Below are 21,515 nucleotides of genomic sequence, written 5' to 3'. Positions count from 1 at the left end.
TGTATGCGCGTGGCCTTTCCTGCAAGGGCAAACTGCTGATTAACATTCAAAGGATCCTTCGGTTCGTGTCTGCAAATCTGTTTTCTAGCCGGTCGATACCATTGCACAGGGCTATTCCACCCCAGTTTCCACAGTTGCTTTTGTTGAACTCTGTAAGGTTCCCATTAGCCCATCTCCCCAGCCCGACAAGGACTATCTGAATGCAGCCCCGCTCTCCAACGTATTGACTGCTCCTTCCAACTTGATGCCATTCACCATCTTGCTGAGAATGCGCTCTGCCCAGGTCATTAATAAATAATGACATAATGACACATCCAGGTCATTAATAAAGACCATAAATAGTGTTAGTCCCAGTGCAGACCCCTGAGGGAAGCTGTTAGTAGCTGGCTGTTGCTTGGATTTTGTACTACTGGTCAGAACCCTTTGAGTCCAGCCATGCAGCCAGTTTTCTTCAAGTCTGCTTATCCAGTCCATATCTTCCCAGTTTTTCTTCAAGGACACAAGAGGAGACTGAGTTAAAGGCCATCCTAAAGTCAGAGCATATGTTTGCTGCCTTCCCCTTCCTTGCCCACAGTGCCAGAGTCACCCTTGGTAAATCCATATGGGCTATTAGCAATCGCCTTGTCCCTCACATGGCAATGTCTTCTAGGAGATTTGCTCTGTAACTTTCCCAGGGACGGATGTGAGGCTTGCAGCTACCTGAATCTTTTCTTGCCCTCCCTGAAGATGGGTGTATCGTTGGCGTTTTTCCAGCCATCAGGAACCTGACCCAGTCACCACGTTGCTTCAGTGATAGTAACGGTGGCCATCTCCCTCCGTGCCTTGGGGTGCATCCCATCTGGTCCTGTTGACTCCTGTATAGCCAGTTGGGCTCAAGAGCTTCGTCCTAACTGTCTTCTTTACAGCCAGTGTTGCTCCAGTCCCACAGGAGACTCAAGGACCTGGGAGGCCTGAGGGCAAAACCAACCAGTGAAAACTGAGGCCAAAAAGGCATCGGGTACCTTTGGCTTTTTTCACGTCCTTTCTCATTAAGTCCCTTTTTCCATTAAGCAGTGAGCTCATGTTTTCCTCAGCCATCCTTTTGTTGTCCCTTACTATGTCAGTCATGCTCTGGTATTGTTACGTAGATAACTTCTCTGAAGGACCCACTGTGGATAAGCAGCATCTCCATGTAGATGTTCTAAACCAGGCATGAGTAATGTGTAGAAAGTTCTGAGGCAACAGAAAAGATACATTGGAAGTTTCAGAGTAAAAGTGCAGAATTTATATAATGAAAGCTGAGACCAAAAGTTTAAAATTAATTGGAATATATTTTCACCCAGTGGATTCGTCCTTACAAATGAGTTTACAAAATATTTTGAAAGGCACTAATTTTGACATTAAAAAAACCCAAAAAACTACCTGAAAGGATATTTGTGTAATACCTATTTATACTAGATGTGAACTCTGTCTAGAAAACAAAAATCTGATGTCTTTGGAGGCATAGGTCTGTGGTACCTACAAACACTGTTTTAGGAGAAAAACGTCATTTTTAGGTTTCCTCCAGCTCCTCTAGATTGTCAGGTACCAGGCAGCATCAGACGCTGGACTTGGAATTACGCAGATCATGACCCTAAACTGGGGTGGTGTTTTCTATGGTCTCTGTTGACATTAATGTTGAATACTAACATTTAAGGAACCTTTCAACATTCTCTAATCTCTTATAAAAACGCACTTGCACTCATGGGAAATTCCTTTTTGTACTTTCCCATCTTATGATTGAGTGCAGTCTTGCATGTTAAGTCTCTGTTGCTGAGGAGGAATAAAACCTGAAAAGCATGACACACTGCCTCAGATCACTTAGTAAGGGTAGAGAGAAATGATTAAAAATCACTTTTCTAAGAGGGCAAAAGATTTTTTTTTTTTTCCCCTTCTTCACTTGTAAATCCTGATCTACTTCAGTGAGTATTGTCTACAATGAAACCACTTCCGATGAAAAATTGTTTTGGTATGTGGCACTCCTGTAGCTGTGTCTGTCAACTCCTGCAACTTAAATAATTTGTATTTTATTTTGAGAATGTGTTGTGTGTGTTTGTACAGGTGGGCTTTGTTTATGTAAGAAGGATTATATGGAACATTTTGCAGTAGTTTCTGAGTTAGCATTCTCTATACATTCAAGTGCATCTGACTCGGTGTTAAATGGATGATACTAAAAATGTTTCTTTAAGTGAACTGTATTTAAGTCCTCAGAGAGGAAGCTTTTCAGCAAGCTGAACTTCAGATATAACAAACAAAACAGTCTTAAGCCAGAGTCCATTAAATGAGTTAAAAAAAAAATATTTGAAGGTTTTTGGTTTTTTTTTTTCCCCATAGCTGTGTGTGTTGAATTTGGCAGGTAGTCAGGAAATGTAAGTTTTTATGTTCACACCATCATTTCATACAGTATTGCACCTATCAGTAGCTCCTCCAGAAGGAAAATACCTTTTAGAGTGAGCACTTCAAGTTATCTGGCTCCTGGTTTGTGCTGTTTGCAGAATTACTGCTGAGTACAAGATAGCTTTCATGTAAAGGCCTGTGAAAACTCCCACTCGTGAAAGTTTGGATAAGCTGGTGAGCAGTGAAAAGTTAGCCTGTGCAGCATCCCGTGCCGTCGGACACAAGGCAGGCGAGGATTCCGCTGGGGGAGATGTGCCCTTTGCAGGTAGCCTCCCCCTGCCTGCAGCCTGCTGCCTGGAGGTCACCGCCACCGCAGCTTGGCAGGTGGAGCTGGTCATGTCTACCTCAAGTGACCTGGGATTTCTTCCCTTTCTCCATCCTAGGAATTATTTTCTTTTAGAATGTCCCATATCCACGCCTTTGGCACTGGTTCTGCTGTTGCTTCTAATACACGGTTTAGTTTTCTGGGTGTTTTATTGTCAGGCACACAGGCTTTGCATCTGGGTACGTGGAGGAAATGCACTGGTTTGTGTTCACAAGTTCAATCTCGGTATCTGGTTATTGTGAAAGGTGCTTGATACGAAGCTGCTTCCAGTGAGGGTTTAAAACCTGAATAAAACATCTTGTGCTGCGATGAAGGTGAGCACCCTATAAAGAAAGGTGGTTATTTGTAGAGCCATGGAAGTCCCTGGCAAAGGGAAGTTAAATCAAATTGTCAGTATTCCCATTTTAGGCACTGCAGTCTATTGGCAGTGCTCTGAACCTTAAACGTGGGTGAATATGAAGCTTCACTTTGTAAGTGAAATGATTTCTATGACCTTTGGAGATATGTATAATCCCTACCATCTGTCCGCTTGGATCCAAGTTTTGTTCTGATGCGGGAGACTACTGCTGCTGTTCTTGTGTGCTGTATTTGATAGAAACAGTCTGCTATTAGACTAAATAGGTTGCCTCCTCTGCTGTCTCCAGTCCTAAACGTTTGGAAATAAGATACTCCTTGTCACCTGTTTCTTCTTCACAAGGATATTTGCCAAAGGCTAGTGGTTCCTTATTTATTAACGCATCTGTTATCCTGAACACCACAAGTTATCTAATCACTGCTGCCCAAAAAAGAACTTTGCTTGCAAGGTGGTATTACATTATCACTGTTAAGTACTTAGGATTAATTTTACACTGCTGTTGCTAGTATCATTCTCTATCTGTATCTTTCTGTATCTGTAACCATCTGTATCTCTCTTTTTGCAGCCTGGGTCCTGTGTTTGCGTTGTTTGTACCATTTTATTCCTCCATTCCAAGAGTGCAGGTGACACAAGTATTAGGCCACTTTTCTATCACAAACAAGACGCTGGTCTATATACTGGGTTTACAGGTATGGTATGTACTTGCTTGTTCATCTTTTAATTAACTACTAATGTATTAGTATTTCTCTATGTTCATCTCTGAATTTTGATACTTCCATGTGTATGATCCCACATACATTTAGCCAGTGGCTGTCCCATCAACTAAAATATTGAAAAGCATGTATTGCTAGTATGCATTTCTACATGCTGAAGTGCCGGGCAAGTGATCTGTTCTTCGTTTGTCTCCTGCTTGATTGTATTGCCCAGGAAAATATAATAGACAATTTACCTTTTTTTTTTTTTTTTTTTTTTTTTTTTTTTACATTTTTTTTTTTTTTTTTTTTTTTTTTTTTGTCAACAAAATGAACTAGATGAAACCAGAACCTGATGATAAGGCATATGTATCTTTTACCTTTCTAATTTGCTTATATTCTTGCTTTTATTTTCCCCTTATCTGTTAGAACTCAAAGCTATAGAATACGGCATTTTTCTATGGTAAGACTGTTGGTAAATAATCAAGGTATTGACTGAATTCCACTTTTATATAAATTATTCCTATATCAAGCATTACCATGTGACAAGTAATTTAAAATAGTGTAACGTAGAGCACAGCCGTATCATGTAGTATTATGTTGAATATGTGTGGAAAAATACAGGTACTTGTTACAGAAAGGCAGTAGTCGTTCAAAAAATGCAACAACAAAAACCCCCAACAGCCTAGAAATGAATGGACACTCATGTCACAGCCTGAATTATGAAACAGGAGACCTGCAAACTTATGAGAAACTGTACTCATTTTTATATATTCCAGGGGCTCAAAAATAGCTCTAGCACTAGCAACGGAAAGCACCATAGTTATGTGAGTTGGGTAGAGAGTATTTTAGAATGAATGGCCAGTTTCAGAATATTGACTCATGCTCCACATGAACATTTGATTCATCCATTTTGGTGTTCAGCCTTTGGAGTATTTTGATTTCTCCTCCAGCATCTTAATTTCCTGATCTTACAGAAATCTTGTTTCCTGTCTTCCCAACCCATCAATACTGCAGTTGTTCTGGTCTTTGGGAAAGCCCTGATATTGTCTGAGCTCTTTTTCATTGTGTCTTTTGCCTTTTGCTTTCACACCACCTCCAAATACACACCACTGCTGTTACTAATCACTGTATCTCACTAGATCTTTCCCTGCTGCGTACAGAACGGCTCCTGCCGTCACACAGAGGCTGAGGGAAAAGTCATTTGCCTTCTCCTCATTTACTCTTTCCACAGTCAGGAGTCAAGAGGGAAGGTGTTCTCATGATTCAGTCAGCGTGGTGCAGAACTATTTTAGTAACCAGTATCAGTCTAATTTTCAGCCCATTTTTCCAGTTGGTAATAACCTTCTGCAGGTGATTAATCACATACTTTGCTAGAAAGGGTGGGCTGCCCTGTTGGCTTATCCGGATTAAAAACAAAAAATACTTCCACAGTCAGGAGTCAAGAGGGAAGGTGTTCTCATGATTCAGTCAGCGTGGTGCAGAACTATTTTAGTAACCAGTATCAGTCTAATTTTCAGCCCATTTTTCCAGTTGGTAATAACCTTCTGCAGGTGATTAATCACATACTTTGCTAGAAAGGGTGGGCTGCCCTGTTGGCTTATCCGGATTAAAAACAAAAAATACATACTTCAGCCTATTTCTGTGATTTCATGTTGACAAATATGCCACTGGGTGAGAACTTTATTTCTTTAATTTTGATGCTCACGCTTAGTCTCTCCGTGACTGCACATCTGAGAGCTCCACTTGCACTGCTTGCCCAGCTTGGAACTCTTCTCCTGTTGCTGCTGAGTCATTTCCTTTGCTTCAGTCTATCTTTCAGACTTGTTTTTCTGTGCAGCCTATAACTGACATCCTGTTAGACTTAGTATGCTATATGAACGTAAAATGTATTGTTCTGTAGAAGGAGAACAATTGTTGGATCCATGTGTTTTTCCACTTCTCCTACTTCTGTAATACATGTTTTTTTAATGTTAAACTGAATTTTCACAGAAATAAACGTCTGACTTCTCCCATAGCCAAAAGTACGTAGCCTGTGTAACATTGTAATGTAGGAACTTGGACAACAACAGCTGTGTAACATCAAAATTTTATATCACTGCTTATGTCTTCCAGCTCTTAACATCTGGTTCCTACATCTGGATTTTAGCCTTAAGTGGATTGGTGAGTCTTCCATGTTTTAAAAATCATGTGTTGCTTTAAGCACTCTGTTATATGTACAATCTGTGCAGTATATTTGGACTCAAAAAGAACAGAAATTACTGAATAATGCTTTTATTTGTAATGGTAAGTAGAGAGTTTTCATCTTTAACTTCCATAGGTGTAAAACGCTGTCTGACTGATAAACAGACAACAAAATCCCTGGTTAATACTATCAGGCCACTGCTCTCTGACCCCCTGAAATTAATTTTACTGCCATGGATGTAGCTTTAGACCCACAACTATAAATGAGACTGTTGAGGAAATGGTAGAAATATTTACCCTAGGTTTTTTTTCCCCTGGTTTTCAGCAGGCCTCAAGGTTTAATTCCAGGAAGCAGCTTTTAACAACTCTGCCGTGATGATTTTACGTGTTTTGGTGTTCTAGCTGTTTCTCACTATGCTAACAGCAGTAAGGGTGCAAAAAATCACTTTCTTCACACCGGTCAGATAAAGTCAGTGTGATCTGTCGTCTTCCTTTCTGACTCTGTTCTTGTTGCTAATACAGATTGTACTAAATCTTTAGATTGTTAGACACTGATAAGCTGCTTTTAAAATTCTACAAACTTCTAAATTAAGAGATCAGACTCTGATTTCTCGGCCCAAAATACTGTCTGCTTTTTCAAACAGTGACTGACAGTGCCACCTCTTCCAAAGCAGCTCATTATTCAGTTGATACAATCTTAAGAAGTACTTAAATTGTGCCCTTGCTGTTTAGAACCCACTAATGTCAGTTTATGGTGAGTGCAATGCCTGTGTACACTTCACATAGTGCTGCTATAACTCAGCAGTTTGGTCTCTTACCATTTCCACTGACTGTTCCAAAATAATTCTGGGAGCTCGCATGATAACTGACAGGAGTAACAGAGCAGTAAATAATGAAGTCTGCTCAGCACTTTGGTCTGACCGTAAATATTGATGAAAACAGTGCAACTAACAAACCATAATTTCTGTCCTGGAGATCATGCCAAGCCTCAGTGCCCACCTGAGGACCTGTGACTTCCTCCAAACATTCTACTCTTCCTGTTACTCTCTGGCTCTTTTAATAGCCCTTCCTTTTGAACAGGTGTTCATTAGAGAGGGAAGGAAAGGAAAGAAAAGGAAAGGCATTTTTTAACTCCCTCTTTCCTGGTGGCAGGAACTGTATGTATACTTGGTTATATATGTTTGTGGGTGTATATATATATGTTTATCTCTATGTATAAAAGATTTTATATATAAAATCTTTATATATATCTTGAGCTGTTCTTTTATACATAAAGATTTTTTTTAATAATATATCACACGGTTTTATTTTAATTCCCTTTTTATGCACAGTTCTATTCAGCTGTATAATGCAACTTTCTGAGGATTGTTTTTCATAAATGACTCTTTTTTTTTAATTGCAAGTTGACAGTATGTTTTCCATAGCTATAAGTCCACAGGAATAAACTGAGCTTTCTCTGTGTCACAGGAAGGCTTAGAATAATGATTTGAAGTTTTCATGTTGCTTCAGTCAGCATGAATTAAGTCATCATCAATGACAATATGTTTTCAGTCTCAATTTTTACATCAGCAAGCTGAAAGCTTCACTCTACTTTTTTGTAGTAAGTGTTACAATTTGGAAAGAAGTTCATGTTATGAATTTCAGCCACTTTTTGCACAGCATATCTGTCACACTTCTGTGAATAAGAAGTCTCCTTTTCTCCTCTGACAGAAAGGACAATTTGGCATCTTTTGAGAAAACGGATAAAGAAGTAGTGTCACAGTATATTAAATAATACGAGACACTCTAAAGGCACCTTTTAGCACTGGAGGTGTAGATACTTGGTAACATATGTATGTGTACAATTACAGAAATAGGTAGGTTGTCAAATCAGTGTTAAGTCATTCCAGCAACCTATGAGTTTTTGTAATTGTCACTGTTCTTGCCATTTTCTAATATACTGTATGTATGTTTATCGAATTGAAGTTTCATGTATCTGTACAAAGAGACTTACTATATGCCTGAACACTACATCAGCAAGGTGTGATATTTAGTCACTAGTTCATTGCCTGGTAGACACTCCACTGTCTGTATTTTTAGCTCTAAAGATCACTTAAGCACTCTTATGACTGAATGTGATGCTCTTCTGCAATTTAGCCTTTGTTGCACTTCTGCTTACGTGGAGTATTAAAATGGATGGTGCTGGCATGATTTCTGAATTGTCAGTTTCCACTTTCTCTTTACCGTGTTCCCGGTATAGGCTTATAGATAGTCTCACAATTTTTATCTTAAGGTGTGAAAACACTCTTAGACTAAATGGGATCTGACTTTCCCTGTACAAGATGTGGCACTGGAGATTGATCTCTCTGTTCATCCTTGATAGTGCTGTTAGACTTCCCTGTGAATTCCAGGCAGGGTGTAGAGCAACTGGGAATTGTATCACCTTAAGTTCTCCTTTTCAGTGGTTTGGAGTGATGCCATCGTTACAGAAACAAGTGTGTGTATGCGTTTGCGTGTGCGTGCGAGTCTGCGTATGCAGGTCAGCATTGATGTGATGTGCCTGGTGATAGGCAATTTTAGACACTGCGTAGTTTGACGCTGGATTGTTCTCTGTTACGGAGATTACAGCATGTGTTTTGTTATTGCAATTAAAAAGGTCTACTGTGTCTGTCTTTGCCATAAGGTGTATCTTCCTAGGTCTCTGATTTTGAATCAACCTTGGAATACACTCTTAAAGGCAGCTTCTTTATTCTCAATTATTGTTCTGCTGGTATGTTAGTACAGGCCTGGTAATTTCAGTTCCTGGCGTGTTGTATAAAACATCCTGTTTAAATACAGGATGATTATCTACAAAAAAATGGAGAATTTAAAAAGTATAGTGTAAACAAATTGATAAATCTGATGTAATCAGTAATCTGTAGTGTTGTTATTCTTGTAGTTTATGAGACTAATTTAGTTCCTTGTGATTTGTTTTGCAATGAATATACCGTATTTGGTACATGTAGTCCAGATTTGTTTCTTATGATAGTGGGGTTTTTGTCTGAAAATTAGGAAACTTCATATCAGAAATGCAGATGTTATGAGTCATGCAATCTATATTAATTTGACTTTAAGACAGAAATTCTTTGAACAGTTGCTTATAGAAATGCTTCCATATAATGTATATCACTCGGTTTAATGAAGGCCAGAAACAATTTCCCTACTATTTCTTTTTTTCTTCCATGAACTGCCTTGAATTTGGGTAGAGTTCAGTTCAAACCTTAGGAAAGTGAAATTGTCTTAACCTTACAAATGCTGATGTGTCTAAAACCCTTTTTACTTTGCAGATTTCACTTAGCCAAGGTTCAAACCTTAGGAAAGTGAAATTGTCTTAACCTTACAAATGCTGATGTGTCTAAAACCCTCTTTACTTTGCAGATTTCATTTAGCCAAATGCAACAGCCTTCTGCATTGTTTCTGTGCTACACTGTGATTTACTTTTCTCAGGTTGTATGAGAAGTTGTGCTTTTTATAGTTTAGGTATTGGAAAACTAGAGAACCCATAATTTAGGGCATGTACTTTAAAGGCTTAAGGTTAAGATAGAAAGTTCAGGCAGTGTTGAGTGCTCGGTTTTAATTTCAGTTCTGATTTTTGGGTGCTTTAGTTCTTATTCATAATTTTGAAGTTGCTAACTTGGTTTTACATAGGCTACAGATACCTGTTGTTAAAGACTCAGGAGTGTACTTCGTGTTGTTTTGAATTCTGTTTATTAAGAACTTTATTAATCCTCTCTGTCACTCTTCTGAGATGTTTTTCTGTAGTGAATTCCTGTCCTTTAGGATCAGCATCTGTAGTGTAAGATGTGATTTGGCCTGGGGAGCAAAATATTTAAACCAGGCTTTTGTTTTTTTAATTCTTGTCTTCAAAATGACATTATGTCGTGAATATCCAATCAGACCTGAGAATCGTTGATTTACTTACTGTTCTTCCTCTTCCACATCTTTTTAAGTGATTTGGAACAATCCTTACTGAATTCTTTCTTTTTTTTTTTTTTTTTTTAAAAAAAGGGCATTTTGAAGGGAATGCAGAAGCATTTGTATTACTCCACAGTACAGCATTCACACTTAAAATATCATCCCTTCTACATATTGCATAATACTTTTAAGTATGTGCTGACTTTCTTGAAGAGAATCTTTGATCAGAGCCTGATAGTGTGGTGTGCAGTTTCCTTCACATTCACATCCTGCCATGTGTCCTTCGTCATCCTCCAGACATCGACATTTAGTCTTAAGTAGATCTCTAGTCAATATCAAATTATGATATTCCTTGAATTCTTTGTAATTGTTTAATCGTAAATGATGATCCAGGTAACTCTACTTACATCTAGATAAATGTCTTGTGGTAGTGCTTTGGTGACACAGAAGAGTCAGTCTAACAGGACTAAGTTTGGATAATTTAAAATATATATATATGAAAGCTACACATTAATTGGTTATGTTGTTGATTTATAGCCAAGCAATATTTGCATTGGAGTTCAGGGTAGATAAAAGTTAGTTATTTGCAGTAACTGAAATCACGTTTTTAATTAATTCTTTCAAATTTTAAATTATGGAGAACTATAGTGGAGGCAAAACTTATTAGAAGTAGGAAATTTAAATAAAACAATATTAGGAAATAATTGAATGACGTATTACTGTTTTGAATATTGTTATTGGGTAATCCAAAATCCAGTGCACTCACAATAACATTAATAGCACTTTAAAAAAAACCACTCATTGATGTTTTTTCGTCTTGAACTTGTTTTCCCCAATGCCTGGTAACAGATTACTTCACAGTGCATTTCTGACTTGAAAAATTGACACAAAAGGGGGATATCCCTAACTGTATCTTTTACACTTTAATCAGTTTTAGAAGTATATTGTAAGTATGTTGTAGCCTTTTCATTGATTTATTTTCTTTTTTTTTTTTTTAAGTCTTTAGTTGGATGATCACAGGGGAACATGTTTTAATAATTTTTAGTAACAAGAAACATAATTTTTAGAAGAAAACTAAGAAAATTTAACTAAATATGGGAACATAGATTATTTAAAGGTTTCCTGCTGCTGTCTTGCCTTTAATTGCAACTGATATTTAAGTCTTTGTGTTTGAAATCAGTGTGACTGGCTGGAGGTGGACCTGCGAGTGGCCATTCAGCCAAGGCTGAGCGTATGCACTGGGTGTAGTGAGCCAAAGCATCACTTTCAGCTGGTTACTCAGTGTCATTGACCACAGCATCATGAAATCCAATTAAACATCTGTCGTGGTTTAACTCCGGCTAGCCAAATATCATAGAATCATAGAATGGTTTGAGTTGGAAGGGACCTTAAAGACCATCCAGTTCCAACCCCCCTGCCATGGGCAGGGACACCTTCCACTAGACCAGGTTGCTCAAAGCCTCATCCAGCCTGGCCTTGAACACTTCCAGGGATGGGGCATCCACAGCTTCTCTGGGCAACCTGTGCCAGTGCCTCACCACCCTCTCCGGGAAGAACTTCTTTTTGATATCCAATCTAAACCTCCCCACTTTCAATTTAAACCTGTTGCCCCTTGTCCTGTCACTACAGGCCCTTGTAAAAAGGCCCCCCCAGCTTCCTTGTAGCCCCTTCAGGTACTGGAAGGTGCTATAAGGTCTCTGCGGAGCCTTCTCTTCTCCAGGCTGAACAAGCCCAACTCTCTCAGCCTGTCCCCATAGCAGAGGTGCTCCAGCCCTCTGAGCATCTTCGTGGCCTCCTCTGGACTCGCTCCAACCAGTCAATATCCTTCTGATGTTGAGGGCTCCAGAGCTGGACACAGCACTGCAGGTGGGGTCTCATGAGATACGCATATATAAGCTAACAGATGTGCTGAAACCCACCCTAAACCAACATGAGATGTCTGCATGCAGGCAGTGGTCAATATGCAGTTGAGTGACTGTAGGTGGCTTAATTTGAGATGAGTGTCTCTATGTTCTACTGATTGTATTGACTTGATCGCCTCTGCGGCGGGAGCTTAGACACCTTGCTCATGTCTAGAGGGCTGCATGTAAACACAGGACAACTGACTACGCTGACAACACTCCTACATCAGTTAAAGCATCTGAGAAGAAAAGTAGTTGCTTCATCTGGCATACAGGGAATGATAGTGTGGAAGTGCAGTTTTAATTGGGGAGGAGACAGATGCAGGTATTTCCAGTTGTGGAAGAAGACAAAGTAGTGGGAAAGGAGGGGAGAAGGTATTAACTTCTCTCTGTTCGCTATGAAACCAAACCAACTTCTTATGTGTAAGCTTTTAAATTACGGATGTCAGTGTTGGGGCAGATAAATCCAATCAAAAATCTTTTATGTAAAGAGGTTTGGTTAACAATATGATGAGCATTGCCTGCAGAGCTCTAGAAGAGACCCAAGGGAACCTACCCTCACGTCACAAGTGCAAGTTAAGAATAGATGTACTGTGCTGAAGTAGCAGTACAGACATGCTTGCAGATACCCGAAGAATGATTGAAATCTAATAACGATTAGTAACTGACCAATGAAGATAGCATTGATGTACTTCAAGGAAAAAAATATCTGGGAAATTTATGAGCCCAATCAACTGAGAAGGAACTTGAAGATACTCAGTTTATTGTTATAGTAATCTTACTTTTCTGTCAAGCTAACTATTGTAAAAGGGTGTTTATACTCTTAGTGGCTATTTCTACAAAGAAAACCCAAACAAGATAATCGTGCTGCAGCAGTTTATAACTTCAAGTTGAAAATACATGTGTAGTGACTTTAGTTGTTGGGTGATTTTCACGTGTTCTCTCTTGGTTTGATAAATGTGTTTCTTTAATCAAGGTAAGTACAGAATCTCAACATAAACTTTAATGCCTTGTTTTGTTTCTAGTTGTATAGAATTCAGAACATACTAAGAATAAAGTAGGTAAAATAGGTATGAAAGCATCACTTCATCTTAAGAATACTGCTATTTGCTTTCAATTTGTTGATATCTGAAAACAGCAGTCTTGAATACATATGATGAGTGTATTTAAATTTTTCAGAACAACATAATTGAGTATTTGCTGACATTTAATTCTGCCAAGTTTTCACTATTAGGCAAAATCATTTTCAATATTATTTTCTACACTAATATGCCTACTGGTTGGTTTGGTTTTTTGTTTTCCTTTTTTAATGTTAATCAAGTTGAGTGCTTTCAAATCTCTCAGTTAGTAGTGGAGCATATGCGTCTTTGTTGTGTAAAATATTAGAGAGTTTCCATATCTGGTTTAATTGGTGTGAAGGAGAAACTGCAGCTACTTCCTTTTTCTAAAAAGTGTGCAATTTTGGAGGGACATGAGGGAAGGGGAGAGGAAGTTGGGCTTTCTACAGGGATGGGAAGAGGTCAGGAAACTTCATGTGAAAGATCAGTAGTAAGCCATATTAAGAAACTGAAAAAATGTAAGCACACTTTCTTCTGCAGCATGCCAGACAATTTCCAGCATGTTCCATTTTCTTTGCTTAGAATTTTGCCTGATAAGGTAGAGCCTGTAGGTTATGATGGTGTACCTACCAGGAAACAACTAAGATGCATTTCATGTTGCCAGCCTGAAATTCTCCATTCTAACCATGTGAACTTAACTGTAACGTCCCTCTGTGGTGACTTTTTAGAGCCTAAAATACTCTGGAGGTTCATCTGTTCGGGGGAAGTAGCCCTTTAACCTCATGTAGAGTGTTGAAGAAGGGATGTAATGAGATCATCTTCTCTCCATTGAATAAACAAAATTGGTTTACTTTCTGAAACACTAGAAACACTACCTCTGTAACAAAAATGGTGTAAAAAGTTAATTTATACTTGGTCAAATCTTGGATTTTTTTTTTATTTTAATTATATCTATCAAGTTCTGCATATGAACCAGCTAAAGAGGAAGTTCTTTGGAAATACTTGACATTAAGATGGGTGTATGACACTAAACCAGACTGAATCACGAGACCTATTTTAACTACAAACGTCTCCATTCTGGGTTTATTGGAAACGCAGATAGGTATCTCTTCCTCACTAAATGAAACTTCTTGAACATTTGTTAAAACTGAGCACTGAATTTAAAGTTTCTCATACTTCCATCTAATAGCTTTATAATTGGAGTAGTAAATCAAGGGAGAGAGGGAGCGGCACTGAAATCCTAACAGCTCTGGCAGTAACGAGGTGGGTTGCCAGTGCACACTTGCTGCTCTTCACAGCTGAGTCTGTCCTTCCATCTGCTTGGGAAGAACTGCAGTCTCACATGATTGCTCTGAACAATTACCGGTCCACAGTAATTTTCTCAGCTACTGTATGTAGAAAATATGCTTCTCTTCTGCTAGTCCCGCACGATTTTGTCTGGTTCCTTCACGAGGTGATTTTGGTTTACATTTTACTGTGAACTTTGTATTGTCAGACTTCTTGAGTTCCTACTTTGCGAGCGCTGAAGTCCATGTGTTTGGGTTATGCAATGAGTTGCTGTCTAAGGCAGGACAAGGAGGGGCTGAGACACTTACCTCCAGCAAGGAGGGAGAAGACAGCCCACTGCAGCTGGTGCATTGGCTATAGACCAGGCACACTACTCCAGTGAGGTCAGTAAAGCTAGGAAGGCAGGTAGGAGCCATGTGTATGAGTCTCACGTGCTGTACTGACATTCTCCATTTCAGCAGTGTTCATAAACTTTCAGCCTTACAAAGCCTTTTAAATTAATGCTCTGCATTAACTTATTTAAATTTAGATTATTAAATGTTCTGGAATGACTTCTTGCCTACAACTACCTGAAAGGAGGTTGTAATGAGGTGGGTGTTGGTCTCTTTTCCCATATAGGAAGTCAGGGAGGTTTAGATTGGATATTAGGAAAATTTTCTTCTCTGAAAGGACTGTGAGGCATTGGAAGGGGCTGCCCAGGGAGGTGTTTGAGTCACCATCCCGGGAGTTACTTAAAAGACGTGTGGATGTGGTGCTTAGGGACATGGTTTAGTGGTGGTCTTGGCAGTGTTAGGTTAACGGTTGGACTCAATGGTCTTAAGGGTCTTTTTCAACCTAAATGATTCTATGACTAGCTGTGTCTACTTAGAAAATACAAGAATGCTTTGACTGATGCAGGTACTAGTTGGTGCTTACCGTACACTCTCCCTTCTGAGACAAACAAGTCCCACAGCACTGACACTAAAGACATGCTGCCGCTATCTCGCCTGCTGTATTTTCTATCTCGAGTCGATAAGAGGATGATGCTGTGTGTGGTTAATGTGTTCAGACACGTGTCAAGATTTGTCATACATTCAAGGAGATGTAGATTTTCCTGTCATCACTTGCTTTGTTTTGTTCTTGTGACTTTTTGAACCCATTCAGGATTTAGGGTGCCCTGAAAATATTAGACCTTAACCAAGGACTCTGCATTATAGCAGTGGGCAGAGCTCAATAGCTGGGAGGAACATTGGGAAGAAGTGAGGGAGTACTGGTGTGAAGTTGGACAAAGTATTTTGAATGGGAGCACTTCCCCTGCCTGGTTACACCTGTGCAACCAGGAATGCAAAATGCCTGGGACTGAAGGGGGGTCCTGGCTCCATAGCCTAATGATACACAGTGCGAGGAAGGAAGATAATTTGTAGGTTCTGGTGCTGCTTGTGCATTTTGCATCTAAGAAATCATCAGATTAAATGTGTACATAAGATTTGCAGCCTGGTTCAGTAATCCTTGCTCCCAAAAAAGTGACCTTCCTGGTAGCCCTACAATCTAGTTTTCTTGAGTAACTCTCTTGGGACCAGGTGGTTAGCTTCTGAGGGGGCTTCTGCATAGGTAGATACTTAAAATACTACATACCAAAAGTAGATGAATTGTACGAGTGATCTGAATTTTCCTCCAGTTACTTATTCGTTGGCGGTTATAGTTCTATCTTAGTTTAAGGTTGATGTGTGCAAGTTTTGGTCGTGGGCTTACGTTCATGTGGAACAGTTTCAGTGGAGCCGAGGGGCAAATTTCTGAGGTCATGAAGAAGCTTTTGTTCCAGTGCCCTGTCATTCCTGTCAGGACCTTTCTTTGAATACAGAAAATTTTTGTTAAAGGCAGCCTTCACTATGATGGCAGAGATGACAGACTTCCTCTTATGCCATCCCATTTACCTTTTTCCTCGCTGCACAAAAAGATTAAAGGGGCCAAGGGTAGTTTAAACCTGTTCTTTCTCATTTTAGAATGGTATCCTGTGTTTAGGGTTACCTCCAACCTTGAAGGCACTCGTGAAATTAAAGTAAAATAAAGTGAATATCAGTGTTTCCCAAAGCAGAATGTATTTTTGCTAAATGTCTCATATTTCGCTGGATAATTAACAGTAACCTTGTAAATAATCTGAAAAATATCCCCCTCCCCAAGAGTGTTGCATTTTCCCATACGAACCCCTTTTGCACATGCAGCAATGTGTTTGGTATGTTTATACAAATGTCAGTGAAATAAAATAAATAACACCAAATAAATAGCCCAGTTGTGGAGTTTCTGTATCAATTCTAGCATAATTGCGTTGTTTGGGTATGTTTATGGATTTTTTTTTTTGTGTGGTTGTTAATATCTCTTCCTGTTCATTTCACTTCGTTGTCATAGCATAATTCTTGTGGCGTAACAGATGATAAATAGTCACGAATACTCAAATGTGGCATAAAGCAGAATGCAGACTCAGAGTTGGCACAAGAGCTTTGGCTCTTGGGCCACTTTGGGCTCAAGTGCTGGAGCCTCATAATGGGATTTAAACTGATGGTAGGGTGATGACTGTAGATTATTTATGGAGCATATGGACTTCTGTTGCTCCTTCTGTGTCTGAAATGAAATCAAGCCCCAAGGCAATCACGAGTGTGAATGCAGGGCATGGGTATTTTTCTTATAGGTGGGATAAGGGCATCACAAAAACTGGCTTTTTTAATATCAGAGTTTTTAATGAACTGGGTTTTGAACCTGTTTGTTTGTTGTTGTTGTATTCTCCTAGAATGTAGATGGAATCCTTTTGGAATAAATCTTTGCATACTCTTAGGTGTAACTTCCAATAAGCTGGTTTGCATTTGTTTTTACTAGGAGAGACTTGAGTGGTGGGAGCAGAAGCCTTAAGGGGGTTGGTTTTTTAAGGAGCGTTTACAGTGCTTCAGCATCCTCAAGGGCAGCCTTAATCTTCTCAGGTCAGCACGCAGCATACCCTGACCAGGTCCTTTACTAGAAGTGTAAATTTTGTTTGAATTTTCACCTTTTTGAGAAATGGTCACTTAGTTTGTGCTCAAATTCTGAAACAAAAAAAAAAACCAACCCACACCCCAAGCAGCTTTCTGAGTCACAGGCAATGTGGTACACAGATTTGAAAAAGGAATAGTGTGTAGATGTGGGGAAGTTGGAGGTAAAGAAATCCCCTGTTCTTTCTCTGCTTCTTGACTGAGAACTCTGGGCAAATGCAATAAAAAGTGTATTTAAAAAAACTGCTATCTGCAGCTAACTACAAAGTAAATTTGTTGGTTTTAAGTTTTTTTGGCTTTCTTTTGTTTTTAACATTGCATTTTTGGTTTTAGGTTTCTGGGATTTGCTACAATAGCAGTACATTAAAAGTTCATCGAATTCTTTGTGTACCCAGCTGGGTAGCAAGGATATTTTCTTGGACTCTTGAACCAATCTTCTCATCTGCGGAACCAACGAATGAAGTTCGAGTGGGAATGGGAGCAACAGTTGACATCCAGAGGCAGCAGAGAATGGAGTTACTGGATCGTCAGATCATGATGTCTCAGGTTGCCCAAATGAGGCGGCAAAGGCAGCAGCAGGTATTGATATGTATTCTGTAAAGGATTATATTAAGTTCTGGGAGGAATACATTTTTTGCTTCATATATCTCTTGTGGTTTCTGTTTCTTAAAAATATGTATTTCTTTATTCTTCTCAATGGGTCTTTCATACACTCTTGTACTGCTGAGAGCCATGTAGGTGTTTATATGCTGTGTATGTTAAAACTGCTTCACAAGGTACAAGCAGAATGCCAGACAATCCTGTAAGGATATCTTACGGCATCCTTTCTCCAAAAGGGAGGCTGAAAGGTAAAGCACTTGCCTCTCGGTGGTGTTTAGTGAGAGCCACTGTTGAAAGTTAGGGAGTCAAAATGCTCCTGACTCTTCTGAGCATTTGTGTTTTTACAGTCCTTTCCAGAGAGGTTGAAAACTGTCTTACGTAACTTCTGTGTTTGCAGATGTACTTTGAGTAAGGGTTGTTTCTTTTAAGAAAGTGAAGAAAATAAATTCTCTAACTTTCCTACAGAGGCCAACCACAGGGATTTTCTGTTTGCTGCGTTTAATGCTCTTGGCTTTATTTCCTGATTGGATAGAATAGCAGAGCCTGTCTATTTTCTCTGTCTTAGTCAGACCGCCAAATGCAGATGTTGACATACTTAGCGTTGCGGGGCAGTCAGACAAGGCTACTCTTTCCTCTGTCTTAAGGGTATGCATTACTACTCCATCAAACCTAGCAGGAAGAATAGGCATGGGATTGCTTTATGTGAACATATATTGCTCATAATTTAGTTTCAGCCTAGCAATTTGAGGTCTTTGCTGAGTTTCCCTTGTCTGAAACACAGCTCAGTGCTCATACACAAGTTCTTGTGCTCAGGGTAGGGAGTGCAAGTAGGTACTAATCCTTACCAGTAGTATGTTGCCAGAATTAGAGGTGTGATGGCATAAAGCTTTGTCCAACAACTGGAGTATGGATCTTTGTTTCCAGTCCTTGATAACAATGCTGTTTTCTTTGATTTCTTAACATTTTGATGTAATGAAATTGTTCCACGGGTGGAAGGTCCTAATCTCCTTTTCTCTATTCCCATTAGAACGTTAATCAGTTTTAACGTAAGAACTGAACAAGAAATTACTCAATTCTCGACTGTTGCCATTGTAATAGCAAATGAATTGAAAGTCTCTGGTGGGCTACAAGCGGCTGTGAAGAGTGCAGCCAAGTTTCTTCAGACAGGAGGAAGAAACCGTTACCCCTTATGAAGAAAAATCTTCAAAATATAATTCTAATTGCAAAAAGTGGTAAATAAGTTCAGCATGGTAAACGATAACGGAAGAGCTGATAACATTTTCTTCTCATCTTTTCCTTTCCTTAGGCTATGAACAATGAAAGTGGAAAAAACTCTTTTCATGTTTGACTTCAAACAGAGTTCTTTTAAAAAGGTGGAGAGGTTTGAGTGAAACAAGTGAACATTGAACAGCATTGAGATGCTTCCCTTTACAAGTTTCTAAAACCCTTTCAAGTTACATTCATGTTTGCCCTTTAACTTGAGTGCAGGGTTTAGTTAGCTGATAGTGCTGATCTGTAAAACCAATGATCAGGAGGTGATGGGATCAATGTATGAATGTTTCGGAGAGGCTCTTCAGACAAGATGTGTAATTATAGCTTTTAACCAGTCTTTTTTTTTTTTTAATGACTCACTCACAGAATTTACTGGCCATCGCCTAAATGATGAAAAGAAAGCATCATTAGTGGTAAAAATGAAAAGCAGACAAATTTCAGTCTCAAGTATTTTAAAAATTGGAAACAGTTTTCCATGTTGTTGTACTTTGGCAATTATTTTGCCTGTAGAGGCTTCGAAAGGTGTAAGTTAAAGACAGTGGAGTTGAACAGATCACGTGACAGATGGAGTTTAGATTATGATTTTACTACGTTTTTGAGAGTGAAGCTGCTAAAGAATACAGATCAGGTTCTTAGGGAGGGCTCTTTTGTGAAACTGAAAAGAATGAAAGCTGTGAGGTATATGTCGGTCATCAAATATGGCTTTGAATTATGTTCTAGGAGAATATTTTGCAGATTTGGGGAGTCCCAGTATGCTGTCCATAGGTAATGTGCCACAGCTGAGACAAATTAACATTTTCTCTCCTGCTTTCCATTTTCTTTGGCGAGGGAACTGGACTTTAACTTTTCCTCTGTATGCCATAGTGCAACCAATTTGTTTAGTTGCCCCTTGAGAAGGTGCTCTGCTCATTCCTCCTTTACTCTTCAGTTCATCATTTGAGAAAAGAGACAGTGCAGTTTCCCTGCATATCGGTAGCATATGGAAGGAGATCACAGGAATGTGAATGGGTGGTTTTAACAGTGTTCCGATACCCATGCAGTGTGGCAAAGCTCTGTTCTGGGCATAAGGAGGCCCCTTTCTTAAATAGGCGTTCTTTGTAGTAAGCTTATTCCTCACGTCTTTGAAAGAAATCCTGAACACTATGAGCCTGACAAGTTAGGCAAGCAGACACAAAAAGAGTAAAAAATTAAAAAATATTTTATTAAAAAAAAATAACACAGGGAAAGCAACTGGAGAAAAAACATTTGTTGTTGTTTTTACTGTACCCCCAAGATACTGGATTTTTTTTTTTTTCTGCTGTCCACTAAGCTCTTTTATCCAAAGCAGAATTGACTTTGGATGTTTTTTACACCAAAAAACCCCAAAACAGCCACTCCAGAATTACTTTGCTAGCAACTCTTTGAGCTTTACCTTTCCCAGTCTTTCTCTAACCAAAGTGTTCTGGCCTGGAGAAACCTGAAGTACGGAGCTGTGCGTGTCACCGCTGGGTTGTCAGGCACCCACAACTTGAAGGAGTAGGTGGAGTACATGGTAGAATTTGAACATAAACCGCCAACTTCATGACTTGATGTACCTCGTTTTGCCCTCAAACGTGCAGTGGTACCATGTCTGAATATGTTGTTAGAAACTGAAAAAATCACCTTACGTTGCTAGTTTCTTAGGGGAGTGTGGTTACGTGGTGACTGATTTTTCTTGTCTCTGTCTCTAGTTGCTGTGGATACGGCCCTTAAACAGATGGTAGTGCAATATTGAAAACTCTCTGTTCTTCTTTTTCCTCAACGGATGATCCTGAGAAATGATGAACTTGTCACAGATGGACAATTACTGAGCATCACCTCCGTCAGTCTTTTGAGGCAGTAGAATAAAATGTGTGCCATATGTATTCATTCCCTCAAAAAATACCAGCTTGTTAGTTCTTTTCTTTCCCTCTCTTTTGTCTATTCTCATTTCTAATTTAAATAATTGATGCTATTTTTCTTTTCTTCCCATTAATCTGATCTATTTTCCCCCTTCATACCACTTTCATGTTTTCATTCCCCACTATGCCATTTTCCTCCCACATTTTCATCATCTCTTCCCCTTTGTCTCCGTTGTTTCCCATACTTTGTGTTTGCTCCTGTACAAAATCCTACTTCACTTTGGGGGCAGTTCTCTCCCATCATGTGTCACCGCCAGTAATCATTTGCTGATGGATGCATCACAAAGCTCATAAGATTTTAGAAATAGATGCCTCTGGCCTTTCGTTCAGAACAGATGTAGCTGAGGTTTTGGGGCACTGGTTTATCCTTTCAACACTGTAAATTGATGAACATTTTGGTCTTCCTCTCCTGACTTTTCTAGTTTTTGATCTCTTTTCTTTCCCAGAGTTTTTGTAAAGTTTATCTTCCTGTAACCCAAATGAAAGCTCCGGTGGGAGAAGGGGAGCAACTGCTGCATCTGTCCCCCAGTGTGGTAGCAGGGAGTCGACTTGCACTTCCTGTTGAGAAGCTTGGA

General features: G+C 39.3%; 1 protein-coding gene across 1 annotated transcript in view; it reads left to right on the top strand.

Annotated features, from left to right (window-relative positions):
• The first annotated feature begins 3,666 nt into the window (after window positions 1–3,666).
• Window positions 3,667–21,515, top strand: part of LOC104504559 (ubiquitin-associated domain-containing protein 2) — a 32,136-nt gene continuing 14,287 nt past the window's right edge. Inside the window, exons 1-3 of the mRNA XM_010152720.1 lie at window positions 3,667–3,784; window positions 5,903–5,950; window positions 17,483–17,728. Coding sequence (XP_010151022.1) covers window positions 17,624–17,728 — 105 coding nt within the window. The 5' untranslated portion in view covers window positions 3,667–3,784; window positions 5,903–5,950; window positions 17,483–17,623. The remainder of the gene's footprint in view (window positions 3,785–5,902; window positions 5,951–17,482; window positions 17,729–21,515) is intronic.

Source organism: Eurypyga helias, unplaced genomic scaffold, assembly GCF_000690775.1.
Source record: "Eurypyga helias isolate BGI_N326 unplaced genomic scaffold, ASM69077v1 scaffold15565, whole genome shotgun sequence".
Taxonomy (NCBI): Eukaryota; Metazoa; Chordata; class Aves; order Eurypygiformes; family Eurypygidae; genus Eurypyga; species Eurypyga helias.
Note: the sequence above shows the minus strand (reverse complement) of the source record. Positions and strands in the feature narration are given on the sequence as shown.